The sequence below is a fragment of the Vanessa cardui genome, chromosome 10, assembly GCF_905220365.1.
Source record: "Vanessa cardui chromosome 10, ilVanCard2.1, whole genome shotgun sequence".
NCBI classification, from domain to species: domain Eukaryota; kingdom Metazoa; phylum Arthropoda; class Insecta; order Lepidoptera; family Nymphalidae; genus Vanessa; species Vanessa cardui.
In genome coordinates this window covers 10,044,821-10,065,090 of record NC_061132.1, presented here as the reverse complement: position 1 = coordinate 10,065,090, position 20,270 = coordinate 10,044,821, and the positions used below count along the sequence as shown (strand labels likewise).

Sequence of the window (20,270 nt, the reverse complement as noted above, 5' to 3'; positions counted from 1 at the left end):
CCAATTGTCAATTAGTATAGACGATAGTGGTCAGTAAATTTAGCACTTAAACGCGATGGAGACATCCAATCTTTAATTTGCACAGCCTCATTGATCTTAATTTATTTGTGCGAATAATTTTGTCATAGTAACTATGTCAATTAGCTCATAGTCTTATATTGTTATGTAACGTTTTTGTCTCTTTCTGTTACTATTGATTCGACAATCGAAAGAATACGACAAAACATTGTTTTTTACTTATTACCTTAAACTCTTAATATGTTATTCGTAAAAAATGATGTTTAGAAATATATATCGTAAATATTATTCTAAAATGCAAGTAAACATTGTATGTTTTTTTCTGCTTAAAGTGATCGATTAAAAGAGCTGTATGTTTCACAAGCTAATGCATGTTTCACTATATGGACAAAAACATCCTGTTATTTTAAGGGTTTGATTTGATTGACGTTTGTTTGTTACAAAATACATTAGCGTATATTTTATTAATATCAATATAATATTTAAGTTCTCTTCCTCTAATTTATTGTTTCATTGTTACAGATCCAGTAATGTCCTGTGCCCAATAAGAACACCAGATAAAATGGCGAGCGCCGGCGCTGTTCTCCTCGAGGCTCGGCCTTTCAGGCCCTTCAAGTCCTCTGAGGAGTACCTCTATGCAATGAAAGAAGACTTGGCAGAATGGCTGACGGTCCTTTACCCTGAACTGCGTATCAATGCTGACAATTTCTTGGACAGACTGGACACTGGCGTCGCTTTATGCAGGGTAAGTTTTTACCAAAATTATGGTTATTTAATGGACGCACGTATGATTTGACACAGTTGTCAAAATCTCAATCAAAGTTTATCATATAAATTAAGAAGAACACGACAACGTCGAAGTATGACTTCACTGTTTTAACATTAAGACATTTTTCCGCTGCAAAAAGTTTAGTTGCAGTTTTTATTTATTTACAGACATTTTTTTCTATTTAATGATTATTTAATTTCGCAAGTCACTAATGGATAATTATATACAGCTTTGTTACGGATGAGCAAATTGAGTTAAGGTGGCTTCGGAGTATAGCTGATTTATCTACCGATACGAATTATTGGAAAACTTTAGTCGTCTGATTATATATATACATATGTATTTACAGAGTAAGTTACTCTTAATACGAATCTTAAGACAATTAATAATCCTTTTTTTTGTAGATTATATTTGTGATTAATTAAAACTTATTAGATGATAATTTGAAATCGTGAATATTTTCTTGTCGGCTTATTTCTGTGTCCATGTCACAGATTAAAAATTTGTTGAACTGTCGTATCTACGCGAATTATTAGCAAAAATATAGTATGTTGGTATCATGACATCTATTATTGGATCGTGTCGACATGTGGCGATGCCACACATTGAATATTACATTTAGTAATGACGTCGCAGTATATGTGGTACATAATCAAATAAAAAAAAATTAAAGCCATTTTTTTATTAGTAATATTGTATAGCAATTTTAATCTTTGGTAATAAATCCTTGACTTCTGATTGGCGAATAATACTTAGCTCTTGGTTCACGCGGTTGTATGGGTAAAGATGAGTTTTTCATGTTTTCGATAGAATTATTTAATTTCGGTGATTACTCTGTGAATCACATCAAATGTTAGTTTCCACAGATAACCTTTAAATACGTTTCCCTCGTACAATGTTGTTTGTTTGTCAAATATTATTCCGGAAATATTATTGTAGTTAATTTGAAGAGATACGATATCTGTCGTATCTTATCTTATCTGTGGCCTTTGTAGTTTTTTTGCGAAACTATGTAAATAATATCCCTTGCTAAGTGTGACTTATCACACTTATAGTGGTCACTTGTACCAATATATTCGTTTATTTTAATAGTGTAGCCATTTTAACGTATAATTTAAATAAATATATAAAATTAATGAGCTGAGATGGCCTAGTACTTAGAACTCGTGCATTTTAACCGATGATTTCAGGTTCAAACCCAGGCAAGCACCACTATATATATGGGCTTAATTTGTGTTTATAATTCATCTTGTGCTCGGTGAAGGAAAATATCGTAAGGAAACCTGCATATGTCTAATTTCATCGAAATTTTGCCACATGTGCATTCCACCAACCAGCATTGGAACAGCGTGGTGGAATATGTTCCAAACCATCTCCTTGATGGAAGCCTTAGCCCAGCAGTGGAAAATTTAAAGGCCGTTATTTCACTCTTTACTATAAAAATAATAGTAATAAATAAATTACATTATAATATTTTTTATAATTTTACAGTTTAAGACTGTCTAAATGCAAAATAATATGATTTAATTCCCGACTCAGTATCTACGTATAAAATAGAACCTTTTTTTCTACATCCAATCAGCTATCGTTTGTTTCGTGAGGCTTGATAGGCGTCGGCCTCTATACCTAAAGAGGCCGCTTAAAAAAAGTAGGTTAATTTAATTGTAATCACAAAAAAGGTGTTAGTGTTTTTAAGAAATACCCATTTTGACAAGCCCCCAGTACAGCGTGCGTAATGTTTATTTGAAACAAATTCTACGTTTTCCAATGTATGACTATTATTTGTTTCATGACTAATTAGTGTGGAATTACCTCTTATCTACAGATAATATAAAAATGTTGCCTAATACAAATAATCCTTCGCTCGCAGTTATGAAATAAAAATTATGAAAAACAACAAAAATAATCCTGTGTATTATTGTTTTACGAGCGCTATCCTCAATATTTAAGAGACATTTTTTTGATTTTGTTTTCAAATGGATTTAATTATAGTCGAGCATATATGAACACGTATTAAATAAATTAAAACATAGATATATCCGATATGAATTTGACAAGTTCTGAATTATATATCAAACAGTATCAAGATTTGTTTTTATCGCATCGCAACAATAATTGCATATTCAAATAACACATACGAAATATTTTATTTTATTGAATGAATTATGTTCATTGCTAGTCTTCTCACGTAAATGTTCGACAAGGGACAATGCAATGTACTAAAATTTGTCCTGCTGACGTCAGTGAATATGACGTATTTCGTTTCAGTGGTCAGATAGTGGTAGCGAGTAATACTCATTAAAGAGAGGTTTTCCTTGCAATGTGAATTTAGCATGTATTAAAATTATTTGTAGCTAATGTATGTATTGCTCTCTTTAAACATTTTGTTAAAAACAATTCAACTCAATACGATGCGTGAATACGTATAATACGACTAAAATCAAGCAATAATTTAAACATATATAATGATTAGATATTTGCAAGCTTTTTAATTTTGTAGTGTTATCTTTGATCTCTAATGTTTTAGATATTAGTAACGCCAATACATATTCATAGTAAACAATTATTACTTAATCTGTCTGCTGGTTTTTCGTGCACGTATAACGTGGATAAATTAGATTAAGGAAATTTGCTGTGTAGTAGTTTGTGAAAGAGTTTGCTTCATCGTTAGTTCGTTGGTTAGCTGAGGGTAAGACTGCAGAGCTGAGGTCCCAAATTCAAAACCGGAACAAAAAAGGCATTGGGCTGTTTGCCACATAAGGCACGTATATAAAAAAAATAGTCACGATTGCGACGTCATAAAGAATCATACTGTTTCATATATAATGCGTTACGACATTGCTTAATCATCAAAATATGTTAATGTTTTGATAACATGTATCTTAATCGATACTGTTATCAAAAACTATTTCATTGGCCTCTGTCCACGATAAAGCGATACGCCAAAGAAAACAGGCGTACATACTTTATTAATAAATACAATTATATTGATAACAACTCAAGGAAATTCGTTATCGAATTGTGTTACTGATGAATGATGAATTTATAATTAAGGAACAAGAGCATAGTGCCATGTTGACAGACTGCATGCATGAGATGAAAATGGCGGACGATAAAATCTAAATATGTACTTCATTTTTCACAATTATAAAATTCAAAATGTCACTTCTGAGTTCTTTTTTTTTCAATTATTAATGATGTTTGTTTGGAGAAGAACACAATAGCGCGATAGATCGATTTTATTAAGTCAGGATAAATTAAAATTTCAAATAGATATATTCTTATATGACCACATTCCATAAAATCGTTTTAAATTGTAGCTTATTTCTTATTCTGATGTATGTCCTATATTAGTGTAAAATTGCATTATTCGTTTAGTAGTTTTTTTGTGAAAGAGTAACAAACATACATTATTATATAATTTCGCATTTCTAATATTAGTTAGATGTACATTTTATATAATCTATATTTAATAAATTTATTGTGCTAACTATATTTCCAACTATACTTCGAACAGACTCAGTATGGACTAGTGTCGTTAAACTACAAACAGCTAGTACGAGTACATATCAATGAATATTAATATACTGTCTGAATATATCGTCCGATTTCTCAACATCCCGTGACATTTCATTAAACGTCTGTCAGATTATCAAGCGTTTGTTTGTCAACCACTTCTTGGATTGTTGCTCAAACGCATTACTATTCGGAATTTAATCGCAATTGCGTAAACGAGGAATGCGTTCTGATAACGGTAAAGGTCACGCCTTGAATAGTTCTTATTTATTTATTCTAAATATGTATTAATAAATAATAAAACGGTTTAATTCTAAGAATTGCTCTGATAGTGGAGTGTTTTAATGTTAATTTGGACGCTATCATTGCTTTATGTTATACCTTAAAGACACGTACGTTTATAGCTAGACGTTCTGGGACCTTTTTTATATAATTATTCGACGTGAATTCTATAAGTAAATAAATCTCTATTTCCGATTAGACTTTACCGATTTAATTCATCGTATTTTATGATGCTAATCTCCTTCCCAGTAGGGTAGGAGTTTCTTAAGGAAAGTAATATTAAGATATAGCCGATAATATTTAATATTTTCCAAAAAACTTATGAGCGCTAAATTTAGTTTAAAATTAAATAACTGCTGATTAAAAATTAAAAAAAATATTAAAATTAAATTAAATTTTAAAATTATTATTGATAAAAAAATATATAATTATTTATTATAGTAGGTATTGTAATTTAAAATTTGTAAAGTTAAATAAAAAAATGTTTTACTAATATTATACGGGCTAGTCCTGAAATAAAAAGTTTAATTAAATTAAAATTAATTAATATACATAAAGTTTACACGGGTTTTCGTTTTTGTTGTTATTATTTTCAGATCTAATTGATAGTTATAGCTGGCACACGGCGACATATGTGTCGGGTCAACTAGTTGAAATTTAAATAAATAAAACTATTCTAACTATGAAAATAAATACATCAGTACAATCTTTAGTTTAAGAGGCATTGTTGGGATATTTTTTTACAGTTATTTTACAATATTCTATAATCCGTTTTGTATTTTAATTTTGATATGGAATTTCAAAACTGTTTCATCCGTAATAATCATTGTGGAGTTTTTCAAACGGAAACTAAAATTATGTTGATTTTAAAACGTTACAAAATTTCACACAACACAAAATATAAAAAACGTAAATATAAAATATTATACATAATTTCGCATAACGTAGTTATTACACGTACCGAAAAAACTTCGCTATTCCATTATAATAAAACGATTTACATGTTTCCTACAAAAATACTTAAACTGCTATCTTCCTAGTCATATCCTATAAAGATAACCGACCGTCAAATGAGTTGAGTTCGAAGTGAATGAGTAAATTGTGTGGGCGTGCGCATGCGTCAACTTCTGAAAACGAAGTGAATCATTTTAATGGACTACTTTTAATTGATAATTCATCTAAAAACAAAGGAAGATCTTTGTAACTATTTATATAATGATTAAGTTTCAGCTTATATATACTAATATTATGAACCTGAATTGTTTGTTTGTATGTATACAGAAATGTATTTCGAAATAGTATATAGCTAATTCCAGTCGAAGTAGGAAAAAATTAAAAAAAAACTTTGATTTGCGTATAACTCAGCTACATATATTGGCACTAAGTGTTTATGATTAATATTACTTTATTTATAATACAAAACTATTTATGTATATTCACTTTATTTTTACTTCCAAAATTTGATAAAAGTTTAGTCTATATTCACAACTCCTCAATTTACGGTCAAATATTGCTTGTTTGACTTTTTTCCTCTCACGTTACGAATAAAGTTGTCTATACTAATTTTGAGCAGACTTGTTTCTGTATATTACTACTTAAAACTTATACCAGAATATGTAGTGTTTCAGTTTGTGTAGTGATTGTTAAGTTTTTAACATATAACATTGTTATATAAATAGCTGCGTTTCATAATTTCAGCCGCTTTAAGCGACAATTTGTGTGACAGGCGTGAATTTCATGTTTTTTGTTGATTCACGGGGCACACTGTTGTGTTTTACGGATGAAACATAGAGTTTGTTATTTTAACTCCAGTCCAGTCTAGACGAATATTCAAATGGTGGCTCATTTTAAAACAATATAATGATCTTATCTTATATATAAAATTATGATTACAAAATATTAAAACCTTTTTGCTAATCATGCGTAAGCGATCCCATGGCGCCCGCCGAAAGACGGAGAGGGTACCGCTGGTTTTTTAGTGGGTAAACCCGGTGGACCGGGCGCACTAGGCGTTCAGGAAACCGGGGAGTCCCACACACCCCCCCACTTTCCATCACGTGGGGGAAGTGCGTAAAGCGTTTTTCAAGCGAAAAAAAAGGGTTAAAATATAACTACCAAATGTAGTATGTATAATTCCTATCTATTACATGTAAGTTTGCAAAGCCCTCACTTAGTGTTGCCCAAATTCAGTCTTGGTCTTGCAGTCTTGGTCTTGTTCTTGCGTTTTTGCAAGACCAAGACCAAGAACAAGACCGCGTATTTTTAGCAAGACCAAGACTGACCGTGCAAGACTTGAGCAAGAACAAGACATGGCCTGCAAGACTCTTGCGTCTTGCAGCTAGGACTTAGCGCTATTTCACGGAGTAGTTAGGTGTAACAGTTCGGTGTATAGGTACGCTTAGGAATTCTATGAGACGCAAAAATATGTACCTATCAAAGAATATGAAAAACTGGACCTATGCGCATTACGACTAATACCATAAACATACCTACATAGCGAATAAAAAAATATTCATTAAAATCAAACTGAGTGCATGAATAGTTATGTTTTAATCATCGGCACTTTGATAATGCGGCATCAAAGGTTTTGTACTTACTTCTCAAAGAAATTTGCCGTTTTTCGGAAGTGCATGGTTATGATACACGCACCGGCGGCTTCTTTTGATATCATATACAACAATCGTTGCCGCCGCGCCGAAATCAAAACATTTGACACTATTTTATGGCCGCAAAGTAATTACTAGCAGTGCCCGCGACTTCGTCCACGAGGAATAGTAGCTTTGGAGGTATAGTGACGTTCAGGATTTATTTATTTATTTTAAAACTTCTGTCATCAAACATACAAAACATTCACTTATATGTGAAGAATAGTGATATTATATCGAGAAATTTAATAAAATTATTTGTTTCAATTTCATAAAAGTTGAGGCTTCAATCTTTCTAGACAGATATTGTTCTTTAAAATACAGTCAAGTTATTGTAATTAATTTGTTTATTACATGTTTTAGCAAATGTAAGCTTATTTGCCAAGACATGTAAAAAAAAAACAAATTGGAATGTGGAAGTAACTCTTTCTTAATTATAAGATATCATTATTAAGAAACAGTTACTTCCATGAAAAACGACATATACCTAGGTCAGTCGATTTTTTAAACTTTTTATCAAATCTTCTTAAATTTCTTATTAATCTGCTTGATCTTTACTATGGCTATGTTAATTCAAGCTCACAATGTTCCAATTCTAATTTACGTTACGTTTACGTTTTTCTAAGATTAAAAAATAAACTTTAATAAATAGTAATAGACTAATAGGTAATTGCAAGACTTGCAAGACTCTTGCTGCAAGACCAAGACCAAGACTGGTAGCGCAAGACCAAGACCAAGACCAAGACCAGGTGTATTGGCGCAAGACCAAGACCAAGACTGGCTAAGTCTCGTCTTGTTCTTGCATTTGGGCAACACTACCCTCACTAGACTTAATAACATATAATTTTGCTAGATACACACAAGTTAAGCGTGTGATTGGCAATATTTGGATACATGATGTAATAAAATTTAATTTCTGTTTTGGTTTTGTGACACTGTAAAAGGCTGCAGATCTCATGATCTTAGGTTCAATCCCTTAGTCGGACAACTATAAAGTAATTTATCTCTATTGCAATTAACTGCCATTAACACTTCGGAGTTTGAATTTTAGCAGTATTTGTAGTGATACCATACGAAGTACGTTAAGCCGTGCGTCCTGTGTCTGACTTTTCTTTGTAAACATAGCTTGACGGGAGATCTTTTTTAATCAAGTTCGTGTTAAATATGTTGCAAAGCACATTATGAAATATTTTTCGTTTACGGCCTTGCGTACACGGCGTCTCATTAGCGCGCGTCGCAACCTCAGCTAAGCAAATACGATTTTGTAACGGTTAACTTTTATTGTTTTAAACTGTTTTGCAAAATTTGTAACAATACGCTAAATTATTATTTATTTAATTAAAGAGTTATATTTTTTGTATATTCGTTTATTGTTTATATTCTGCGCAGTTACTGTTTAAAGGATATGATATATTTGTTCGTATCAATGATGTAAAAAAATAAACAGATATGTTATTAACGCGCAAAAAGTGAAGACTAGAAAACGTCCTAATTGTGACGTTTGCCTTTAGTTGTTTTACGTAGTAATACGTTATAATACATCATAATTGCGTAGTAATACGTTTTGCGTAATTAAAACATCTAGTTATCCCTTTTACTTATTGTTTTTATCAAGCTATCCTTTTTACTTTTAACGAAATGTAAAAATAAACTAAAATAAACGCCCCCCGGCGCGGCACGCTTTTTTCTGTTGTTTAGTATGGATATAACATATCTGTTTATTAGAATATCATTGGTTCGTATACTCCCATTTGGTATTTGGTTCCGTACTTGTATTATAGTTTCTGTAGTACTAAGCCTGTGGGTTATGTTTATATCTTAATAGATAGATAGAGGTCGTAATGAACAACCGTTTGCCCGCTGTCTGCAAATAAATTAATCTATGTTAGAGTTAAAATAAAATGTCAAGAAATTGTATGTAAAAATTTTGATAATTTTATATTATAATTTAGCAACAAACTAGCGACCCGCCCACCTTCAGGTGCAATTCATATTACTATTATACTGTTATATATTATATAGGGTTGTAGCAATCAAGAATAGTGAATCATATTATGAGTGATTTTTTTTAGGATTGCGTCATTAGTTCTGAAGATTATCATTACAAAGAAACAAACAAACAAATAGTATTAGTATAGATAAATGAACATGAATATTTTTAACGCGATAACCTTTGTACCTACATATAATATTTTAGAATTTGATAACCCTATTTTTAAGGATTATTTGCTTATCGCTACGACCCAACGCTACCGTACTAGAGACCGTACTAGCTAGTAAGTAATACCCTATCCTAAAACGCTTGACTAATTCACAGTACGAATGTACTTAGTTTGTGAAACGACGTAGTTATTAGATTGAAAAGTTTATATTTAAATCTTGTAAAACTGTTGAGATAATAATAGCAGATAATTGGTCGTTCACGCGTAGGTTCCGTTAACTATGTCACTCAATATAATCGCTAAATTCAGTATTTATTGTAGCAATAAACTTAAATGGAATGAATAATCGTCCTTGTCGATCAGTTTGTACGGTGGGCGACGAGAAATATAGAAAAATAGATCTTGTGTCCATTGTAATACGATGTGTAGATGTTTCATTTTGTTCGTTGTAATTATAGGTGGCAATTGGCAAAGCGCGGGCGGAGGCGCCGGCGCAGGTTACCAAAACGTAACGTGTAAGATTACGGGCTTAACGCTACAAATAATTTATGATGAAATTATATAAAATAGCGTATTTATGCTGAACTGTAATAAATAACTTAACATTCGTTAGAGGTTTTTAAACGGTTATCCATATATTTTAATTCTGTTATGATGTCGACCATAATATTTACGTTAATCACCTAATATACATTACAAATATACTATGATGGATCTAATCCGTTTGATATATTGTTAGAGTATTAGGATACAATTGTTATTGAACTTAATCTATAGGGTTCAATAGTATTCAGGTCAACTAGCAGCATGATAGTCGTAAATATGGTCCAAGCTTTAAGAGAGCTATATTTATATTTAATTTAAATATGTCTTGCGATATCACAAGATAAAATTATTAATCTTTTTGAGTTATATCCAATTGTCGAAAAGAAACCATTTACAAGACAACATATATCGTCAGTCATAAAATTTATACGATAAAACGAAATGTGCTCTTTAAAATAAAATGTTTTGTTTTTCTAATATGGCAGTTTGACAATTGGACAAAGAGGCTGTTAAAAAAAGTCTGAGATCATTGGTGTGTATAAAGAAAGCAAAATAGTTAAAAAGCTCCTTCCACCTTCGACGTTATTGGGAAGACATAATCGATCGAAAATTTGTCTAGATGAAAGTGGAAATTCGGTACAAGTCTGTCTCTTCACTCTGTCTGATTTCATTGATTAGAAAAGGTAGTAAGACACTGCAAATTAAAAGAACCCCTAAACAACATATATAAAAAAATAGTCGTGTGTTACCAAAAATAAAACAAATAATGTGCGCAGTTATTTCGACAGCTTGTTTCTGCTATCTTGTTCTAACTAAAACAAAAAAAATCCGCTCAAGAAACAGCACAGCCGATTATGTTTGTCCATTCAAGTTGCGTAGCAGATGTTTGCGTGCCTGAATTCGATATAGTTTTCGCGAATCCATTACGATTCAAACCGTTGTGTGTCTGTTCGTATATCAATGGAATCCTGTAGATAATTTCCCAAGCCTCGTTTTCGGTATTGAATAAAACATTATTTTGAGAAGTCGTTGAAAATATTATTGGTTCTTTGTTGTCATTCCGTTTCAATATTAGCGATTGATTTTAGGAAGTCTAAAGGGCGTTCAATGTGATCGTATTATTTATGTTATATTTATAATATAAGTATAATTATATATCATTACATGGTATAAAACAAAGTCGCATACCGCTGTCTGTAACTATGTATGCCTGGATCTTAAAAATTAGGCAACGGATTTTGATGCGAGAGGAAGGTTTTTGTATATAAAACATGGGCAATATAGTAAAGCAACACTGATAATTTTAGAAATTTCTAATTTAATGTCGAAAATGAACAAATTCTGTTGTATATTTAGTATCAATATTGTACACGTGCGAAGTCGCTAGTTACATATAATATACCTATACAGTGGCTGTTGGAATAAACTACAAAACTTTTTGTTGGTTTAACGTTAGCTTTTTTATGTTTTTTTATTTTTATACTAAAGATTATTCTCTATTATTATGTTTTGTTCATGGTGACAACAGAGTATATAAAAAGGCTTAAATTATAATTAGTTTTAAATTATTTTGACACATTTGATTTCGTGGAAAGTGACTGCATTGGCCCTCAGTGTATCTAGGATTGATCAATTGTTTAGCGTGTTTGATAGGAATTCCTATCGGTATCTAGGGTACGACTAGCTCGAACATATAACCTAGGTCAGCGAGGCTTCTGGAATGCGGGTCCGTTGTGCATTGTTAAATACTAAGTAATATTTATGGATTTAGTTAACTACGGTCAAGTTAAGGCTTTCAACCTGTTTGTATGTTATTTCAGTTACTAACTCAATAAGCATTAATATATGTATCAATTAAATTTATTATGCCTGATAATAGTAAAGTAACATATTTAACTGATAATCATTCCTTTAAAATTATTACATATATTACAATATATTTTATGGCATTTTGTTATGGAAAATCGGAAGTAACGACGGTACTCAAAACGCCCAAACCCAAGACAACTAATGAACTTTTTATACAACGACTCGGCAGGGAATCGAACCCGGGACATCGGAGTGGCGTACCCATGAAAACCGGTGACAAAAAGTTAAGTTACTTAAATTCAATCCCATGTTATACATACTGTCTTAGACGTGTTTTATCTAGCGCTATATCAGATTTAATCTTCTGTTCATATCAACATGCCATTTAATAATATCGAATATTATTATTATAAATTAGTATTCATTAATCGTAATACGTATTCGATTGTCGAAGTCGATTATAAAATCGATAAAGCTATACAATTTAAACAAGCGAATACCAAGCCTATAAACAGCCTGGCCAATGGCGAATGACATTTGAATCGTCAAGTTCATGAGATAGGATTGGTTCCCACGACCGAGACCGTTACTTAGGTTCGATATGTTTAGGCTCGATAATATTACAATCGAGTATCTTATTTATTATTAGTGTAAGCCGATTTTTGTGACAATGCTGGAACGATAGCTGCACATAAAAATCGGTTATGGTCTAATTTTAAAGAGCTGCAGCCGTAGATTGGCTGAAAATTAAACAGGATTCATGATTGCAATTTACTAAGTCATTGTAAGTTAATAAAGAATTAATTTTTGATTTTGAGATAGGATAAAAGTAGACACTTTTGGTGGTAGGGCTTTGTACAAGCCCGCCTGGGTAGGTACCACCCACTCATCTGATATTCTACCGCTAAACAACAGTAAGCAGTATTGTTGTGTTCCGGTTTGAAGGGTGAGTGAACCAGTGTAACTACAGGCACAAGGGATATAGCATCTTAGTTCCCAAGGTTGGTGGCGCATTGACGATTTAAGGATTATTTAATATTTCTTACAGCGTCATTGTCTATGGGTGATGGTGACCACTTACCGTCAGGTGGCCCATATGTTCGTCCGCCAACCTATTCCATAAAAAAAGTCACTCACATGTTTCTATTGATTGTCAAATATATGACAAAAATTTAGCTGAACTAACACAATTTTTATCTTCATAATATATTTCCTTATTGAAATATGACTTGTCGGTTTGTGTCGAGGATTGCGAACTATTAAATTTAATTATTAAACAAACTTCAAAATTCAGTCCAACCTTCGTTGATCAAACACTTAACTTAAACCTGCAATAGTATACCTAAGGTTGGTTTCAGTCGTTTGTCTGAGTACGCCCAAGAAGGTTTCAGGCTCAAAGAAAATAAGATATGTATTGTATATTTGTCCTTCAATAACTCTTTTTATGTAGACTCTTATTCTAGCTAGGATGTGTAACTAGTAAATCCTAAAACCTCTAAGATTAAATCATCACAAGAAATCTAGCGCAGCAAGTAAAATACACATGAATTTAACAATAGCACAAAACATAACAGAAACAGTAATTAGCAGAGTTGTATTTAAACGTTTTTAATAACTTAATGATATATCCATATGTTTTATGAGCCACCCTCATAAGGTGTCGACAACATTGTACAATAACATTTAGGGTAGCATTGTATTCAACCTCGACCTCCATGAAGAGATCACTTTTAATTGACATTTCAACTGTACCACCGGACATGACGCTGGCCATATAAATGATGTGACGATAGCATGCCTTTGAACTTTACGTTTTCGTAATACAATGAATGAGGTGTTGATAATTATAATTAAAAAAAAAATTAAGTGTTATTGTTACTGATGTATGTTTATACAGTGTTGCCATCTTTTAGTGGTGGAAACTAGGGCACGAGGACGAGATAATAAGTGGAAACATTATATTAGAAATAGTGTTTTTAGACTTTTTCTAACAATGAGATGAATGAAGACATATGTATTTTTTTATTTTAAAATTATTCTAAAGATTAAATAAGAATGTTTCGTTATTGTATTCAACTATTACGAACGGGGTTTTGCCTTCGCACACAGCACGCTGAGAATATATTTAGCGCGACGCGTTTGTCTAATCCTAATCATCATTAGTATGAACATATTTATTTGTTTATGCCTGTTAAACTTATTACTTAAATAGGTTTAAGTTTTGCAGTCTCTTCTTTAGCCTCTTTGTAATAAAGGAATCCTATAGAATGTTAATGTCTGTGTATTTATTTTAATCTGTGCGCTCAGTTGTAGTCAGTTCGTATATTTGTTTAAGTTTTACTGAACGTTATAAAAAAAGTCTGAAAATTTTTAGTTCTAAAAGTAAGTAATTGTATATAGTTATAATTTTATTGGAAGCTTACCACGATATAAATAATTATAATCATGTACAATATACTCATATTAATTGTAATTATAATCATATTAATTAACCAAATATTTTTAATGGAATATTAAACTACTACATTGGTATCACTATTTTTTTCATTTAAACTCATCAAGCATAAATACAAGTTTAATGTTCATGACAGATAATCGACGTTTTTGAACGACGTTTGTCAAAAAGTCAAGAAACAGAGGGGCAGGTCTTGACATACTGTCAGCTGTCAGATTTCCCGTCACTAATGTCATGTATTGTCATTTGTTGCTGTTGTGTGGCTATTGTTATCGTACAAGGAAATGAATAAATTATATCATTATGATATAATTTTGGTCACAAATATACATAACTGTTTAAAATTTTCTATTTATAATAAGAACTTAAAAAAAGTATAGATAATATTCTATATTTTTTAGCCATCTATGGTCAATATCATTGATAATAATATTAGAAATAACTGTTTATAATTCAATTTATAAATTGTATAAAAATAAAACAGACTTTTGTTTTTAAAAATAAACTATTATTTGCTGTTCGAATGTATTTATAGTTCTTAAAAATGGATTACATGAATGACTTTAACTGTTCAATTTGGAATGTCAACAATCAAACCCCCATTTTGACTAAATTAACTTCCGAACATCGCTTCATTACATCCATTGAATGTTCGCAGTTCGTTTGCACAAATTATATATGATAATGTGTTGTTCCTTATATAAATTACATTAAGAGCCGAGATAGCCGAGAGTGGTTAGAAAGAGTGCATCTTAACCGATGATTGCGGGTTCAAAACCAGGCAAGCACTACTGAATATCATCACTCGTCAAAGGAAGAAAAGACCTTTACCCAGCAATGGGAGATTACAGACTGTTGTTATTGTTGTCTATAAATTTGCATTTTAAAATAAATTTTAACACTTCCATGGGTTACAGTTGACTATTAAAATGAGATTTTAAAAAACCAATTATAAAATACTTTACATTTCGACATTTCCTTAAAATACGATCTTTCATTAACACTTTTGTCAGAATAATTTCGTCATTATCACAATCACTACTCATTACCCCTTTAATGGAGATTATTATCGCTATGCATCACTGTCAGTAATGTGTCGCCGGTTCGATTCCGGTAAACGATATCGAGGCAACCTTAAACGGAAATTCGTCGAATGTAATGATTGATACGTTTATACAGACGGCTTTGGGTAATGAAGTGTTGATTGGGATTTAATACTTGACAACAAAGTTGTAGATTTAAGCACGAATGTAAGTACTTTGTTTAAATGTTTATATTCACACATGAGACAGTATGTGTCTGTCATTTCAAGGCCAATCAACTAAAGCGATTTTGATGATATTTGTGATGAAGTAATCTTGTACCGTAAGGAAGGAAATATTCTTTTTATATCTAACAACTGACTGCTCTAAAAATCAAAATCAAAATAAACTTTATTCAAGTGGGCTTTTACAAGCACTTTTGAATCATCAATTAACTTGTTTTTAATGAAGGGAACTTGGGGACGTCGTAGTGATGCACCACGTGCATAATGAAAAAGGGGTTGCAGGATGTATTTATATGTAAATTGCATAAGTATTTACATGTAGATATTTGTATGCAATATATGTATAATACCGACTTAGCACCACCTACCCAACTTTCATACAACCTCTCGCCTTATTGGGTTGTCTGGAAGATATGGCTACTTAGCCATAAGACCGCCCGTTGTACTCTACAATATTACACATAATAATTGTAACATATTATAATGTGTATCATGTGGTGTACAATAAAGTTTAAATAAATAAATAATAAATAAATTAAGTGAAGCTACCACCGGTTCGGAAAGTAGATTATTTCGAGAAGAACTAGAAAATCAGTAGTTACTCTTTTTCGATATTTAAAAAAAACAAAGTTATGTTAGTTAATACCATTATTTAAATTAATATATCCTGCCTGGAAGTCAACGGGTAGTAATTACACGCTTTTTTATCACCTACAAAAAGATGCAAAGTTGCGTGCGTCAACTAGTTCACACATATTTTTTTTCAGTAATTGTAACTATTCAATATGTACAATTCTCTATATTAGACGTTGTTTGACCTGTATACGGTTACATCTATGTAACGCGCTGTAACATTTTGTTAAGTTTTATTCATATTGGTTTAAAATTTTTTTTAGTTACGCAAAGACACATCTCGATATTTATTAGCATGACTTATTTATTATTCAGTATAAAGTTAAGCGTGAATTTAATGTTCTTGTATCATATTGTGTTAATGTGCATTCTTAAATATTTCGTATAAGAAAATAAAATTATTAGTATATTTAATTAATATAATTAATTTACGTGTTTCTTTAATTGTGCAAAAAACCTAAAAAGAATAATTAAAATAAAAAAAACTGTAAAATATTCAAGTAATTTATATAAATTTTATTGTTATTACCTAATAATATTTATATGCTTAATAATGTAATAATGTGAAAGTCTGTATGTTCGTTTGTCTCAGATTCATATTGATTGTTTATGCACTATTGTTGCCATAGCAAGATCTGTACATTTTATCCAGAAGTATTGTGAATTATGTATATGAGTAGTATGTTTTGATTATAGCGGTTTTTTACAGCCGAGATTGAGTGATCAGAATCACTTCTCTCAGCTCAACTTAAAATTGAGTGATGAATAATTAAAACTAGACTCAACAAACATTTTATATATATAGTCATTTAGGTCTAAAATAAATAATACCTAAATAAATGTGTATATGTATAAAAGGTAGTTGCGACACGCGTTTTGTCTCGATTTTGAGTTTGTAAGCTTTCTTTTTATGTCGAAAAATTTATTTTTTGTGAATCAATTTCATAGATTTAAAGTTTAGCGCGTTATAAAATAACAAATAAATTCATCATATTTATAGTTTAGTATTTCTAGGTAATTGATTGGATTAAACTATATATATATATATATTTTAATACATAATGTGAGTCTTGAAATATTAATAAAGAGAACACGTAAAATATAAAGTATGTGTAAGAATGTATGTAAAATAACATATTACTCAGGAATCTCTTTATTGCGTATTTATTTCGCAGAATTCAATTAAGTTGAGCTAAATAAAAATTTAAAGCCAATTATTTGTATTATATAGTAATAAAGGTCTCATATTTGCTTAAGAGAGCTATTAAAGTAAAATTACGAATTATTACTTGAATTACAAGTAACGGACGCAATATGCACATAACCTCAGGACCGTATTTCGCGTGCACGGTCCATTCTGAAAGTATGGTGTACCCTTCTTAGGACAATTTACATGCACCCTTATTTATGTTCGATGAACTGATAAGAATTATAAGGGATCAGCTACATATATACTTTCAGAATTCTGAGAGTTTAAAACCGCCAATTACGTTAATCTGTATTACTATAGAATTACAAAATTCTATTTGTTACCCGCGTCTCAAAAAGTTAACTATGTCCTTCCTTCGATTTCAAATTTGCTTCGTACCATTCATTTAATTCGATTTAGCGGTTTGGTAGTGAAAGAGAGACAGACAGACAGACAGAGTATCTTTCATATCTATAATTATATTATATATATAAATAATAATATAATGCATAGATTTCTAAAAAGTACAACAAACTACTTGTTCCCGTATTCCGGAAAGCACGTAAAGATGTTTCTGCAGCTGAAATCTCTGAGACCGTTCCGGTTTGCCGTCGATCGAATCATGAGTGTGCACCTGTATTATGTAAAGTGTGTGTTAATTAATAATTTACATATAATAACAAATGCAAAGTTATTCGAGAATATAGAAGTTTTTAACTCCTTAATATTTACAATCAAAGAAGCATTGTCATACATTTGCTTATATACATTCTGAGTACGTCGTATCCTGAAAGATGTGATTTAAAGATAGCACGCCATTTTAGCTCTTATATATCACAAATAAGAGTCATATTTCAATAATTTGTACACCGTTTTTGCAGAGTACAAATATGGTACCCTAATCTATTCAATTTATCATAATGTGCGGTATGCAAAATAGTACCTTAATTTCGAGGTAGAGAGTTTATTTTGTAATGATATTTATTTAAATTGCAGGTAGAATTACGTATCTAATCGGATGTCCAGTTTGAAAACCATATTAGTCTGTATGTGAAGCAGTCTGTTTGTATGTCACGAATGAACTTAACAATTAATAACAGTTTTAATAAATATATATTAATTTATTTTTCGTTACATTAGCTTATGTGTGTAACTATTAATTAATATGACTGTATTTTTCAATGTTGAAATAGAGTAACTACTGAGTTTCTTGCCGGTTCTTTTCAGGAGAATGTACTTTCCGAACCGGTGGTAGCTTCACTTAATATAATTGGTAAATGACGATTCAAAGTGCTTGCAAAAGCCTATTTATATTTTAATTTTGATTGATTCATAATAATAATATTGTTAACGTATAAAAGTAATTCCAGTAATTTTCAACGTATTAAGTACCTAGTTTAACAGGTTTATTCAACAACGGTTTGTTATTCTCCGTTTTGACTGGTAGAGCTCTGTGCGCGTGGAGACTGCAACAACTTGCGGTTACCTAGAGATACATTATTAATTTGCACGAAAAAAGCGTTATTTAGCGCATTCGTATGAAGCGTTTTTATGACCACAATTGTATGAAAATCGGCCATTTCCATAATAAAAAAAGGTAAAGTAACAGTCTGGAAATTTCCCACTGCTGGGATAAGGCCTCCTCTTCCATTAAGGAGAGGGTTTAGAACATATTCCACCACGTTGTTCCCATGCGGGTTGGGAGAATGCATAAATGGCAGAATTTCGATGAAATTAGACACATGCAGATTTCCTCACGATGTTTTCCTTCACCGCAAAGCACGAGATGAATTATAAAAACAAATTAAGCACATATATATATAGTGATGCTTGCCTGGGTTTGAACCCGCAATCATCGGTTAAGCTGCGCGCGTTCTAACCACTGAGCCATCTCGGCTCATTTCTATAAAAGAATATTTTTTAAAACAGATACCTACACACTAAGTACAATATATAAACACATTTGTAGCACATATGCACGTGTAGCGCCGAACTTATATATTTTTGCACAAGTAGCGCCGCGTAACAGGATGTGCGCACACGCAGCTCGAATGTTTATTTTATCACTGTATTAAGGATTAGACAGGATACTATTTATCATGAATGCGGATTGAATGAGGTTAGATGACTTTGTATCCGAATAAAGATAACTTGATCTCATTCGTATAACAACTCGTGAATTGTAATTTGGATTAAAATATACATAGAAACTATTCGTTGCTAGTTCGCGTTTTAGGTGTTCAGGTGTAATGTGTTTGGCAAAAAAGTAAGCTATGTCCGTCCTTGGAGTTCAATTTTGCTTCATCAAATTTCATCAAATTCGGTTCAGCGGTATGGTAGCGGAAGCGGAAATAGTGATAGACAGACAAACAGACAGAGTTTCTTTCATGATTATAGATTGGATGCGTATAATTTTATTGGGTTGGCAACTAAGCCATTGCTTATCAATCAGTATGATAAGTCAGTAATCATGTATGTAGTTGCCAACGATGCATCTTTTAGATTCAGTGTAATGTGAAAAGGAGAGAGAGGAGTAATGCAATAAATAAATAAATATATTAATATACTGTACGTTAGTTTAGTTAGTTAGTTTTTCTGTTAAGAAATTTAGTGTAGCATTTCGGAAAGTAACAATGTTAGAAATCATTTTCGTTGTTGCGCCCAATATCTTTAGATTGCTTCCCAAAAATATGGGATGGGACAAACAGGGATGACAGTGCCTTTGTATGTGTGTGTGTGCGCACACTCGTGCAGTAAAATATTTATGGAGTCTAGCCCCGTCGTCGGTTTGTCTTTGGTCAAATTGACCGAAATAGGTCAAAAGGACATAATACGCATTATGCACAACGTATTACGTAGAAGACACGACCATTTAAAAAATATATTATTATGTACAATCAAATGATATATCATTATTTGATAAATTCAAATAAATTAATTCGTATCAGCCGCACGTCAACAGCGACTTTTTAGATTTGA

At 31.4% G+C, this 20,270-nt stretch overlaps 1 protein-coding gene across 1 annotated transcript in view; it reads left to right on the top strand.

The window, feature by feature from the left end:
• LOC124532692 (GAS2-like protein pickled eggs) overlaps positions 1 to 20,270 on the top strand; it is a 79,480-nt gene that overhangs the window by 15,337 nt on the left and 43,873 nt on the right. Inside the window, exon 2 of the mRNA XM_047107719.1 lies at positions 541 to 763. Coding sequence (XP_046963675.1) covers positions 581 to 763 — 183 coding nt within the window. The 5' untranslated portion in view covers positions 541 to 580. The remainder of the gene's footprint in view (positions 1 to 540; positions 764 to 20,270) is intronic.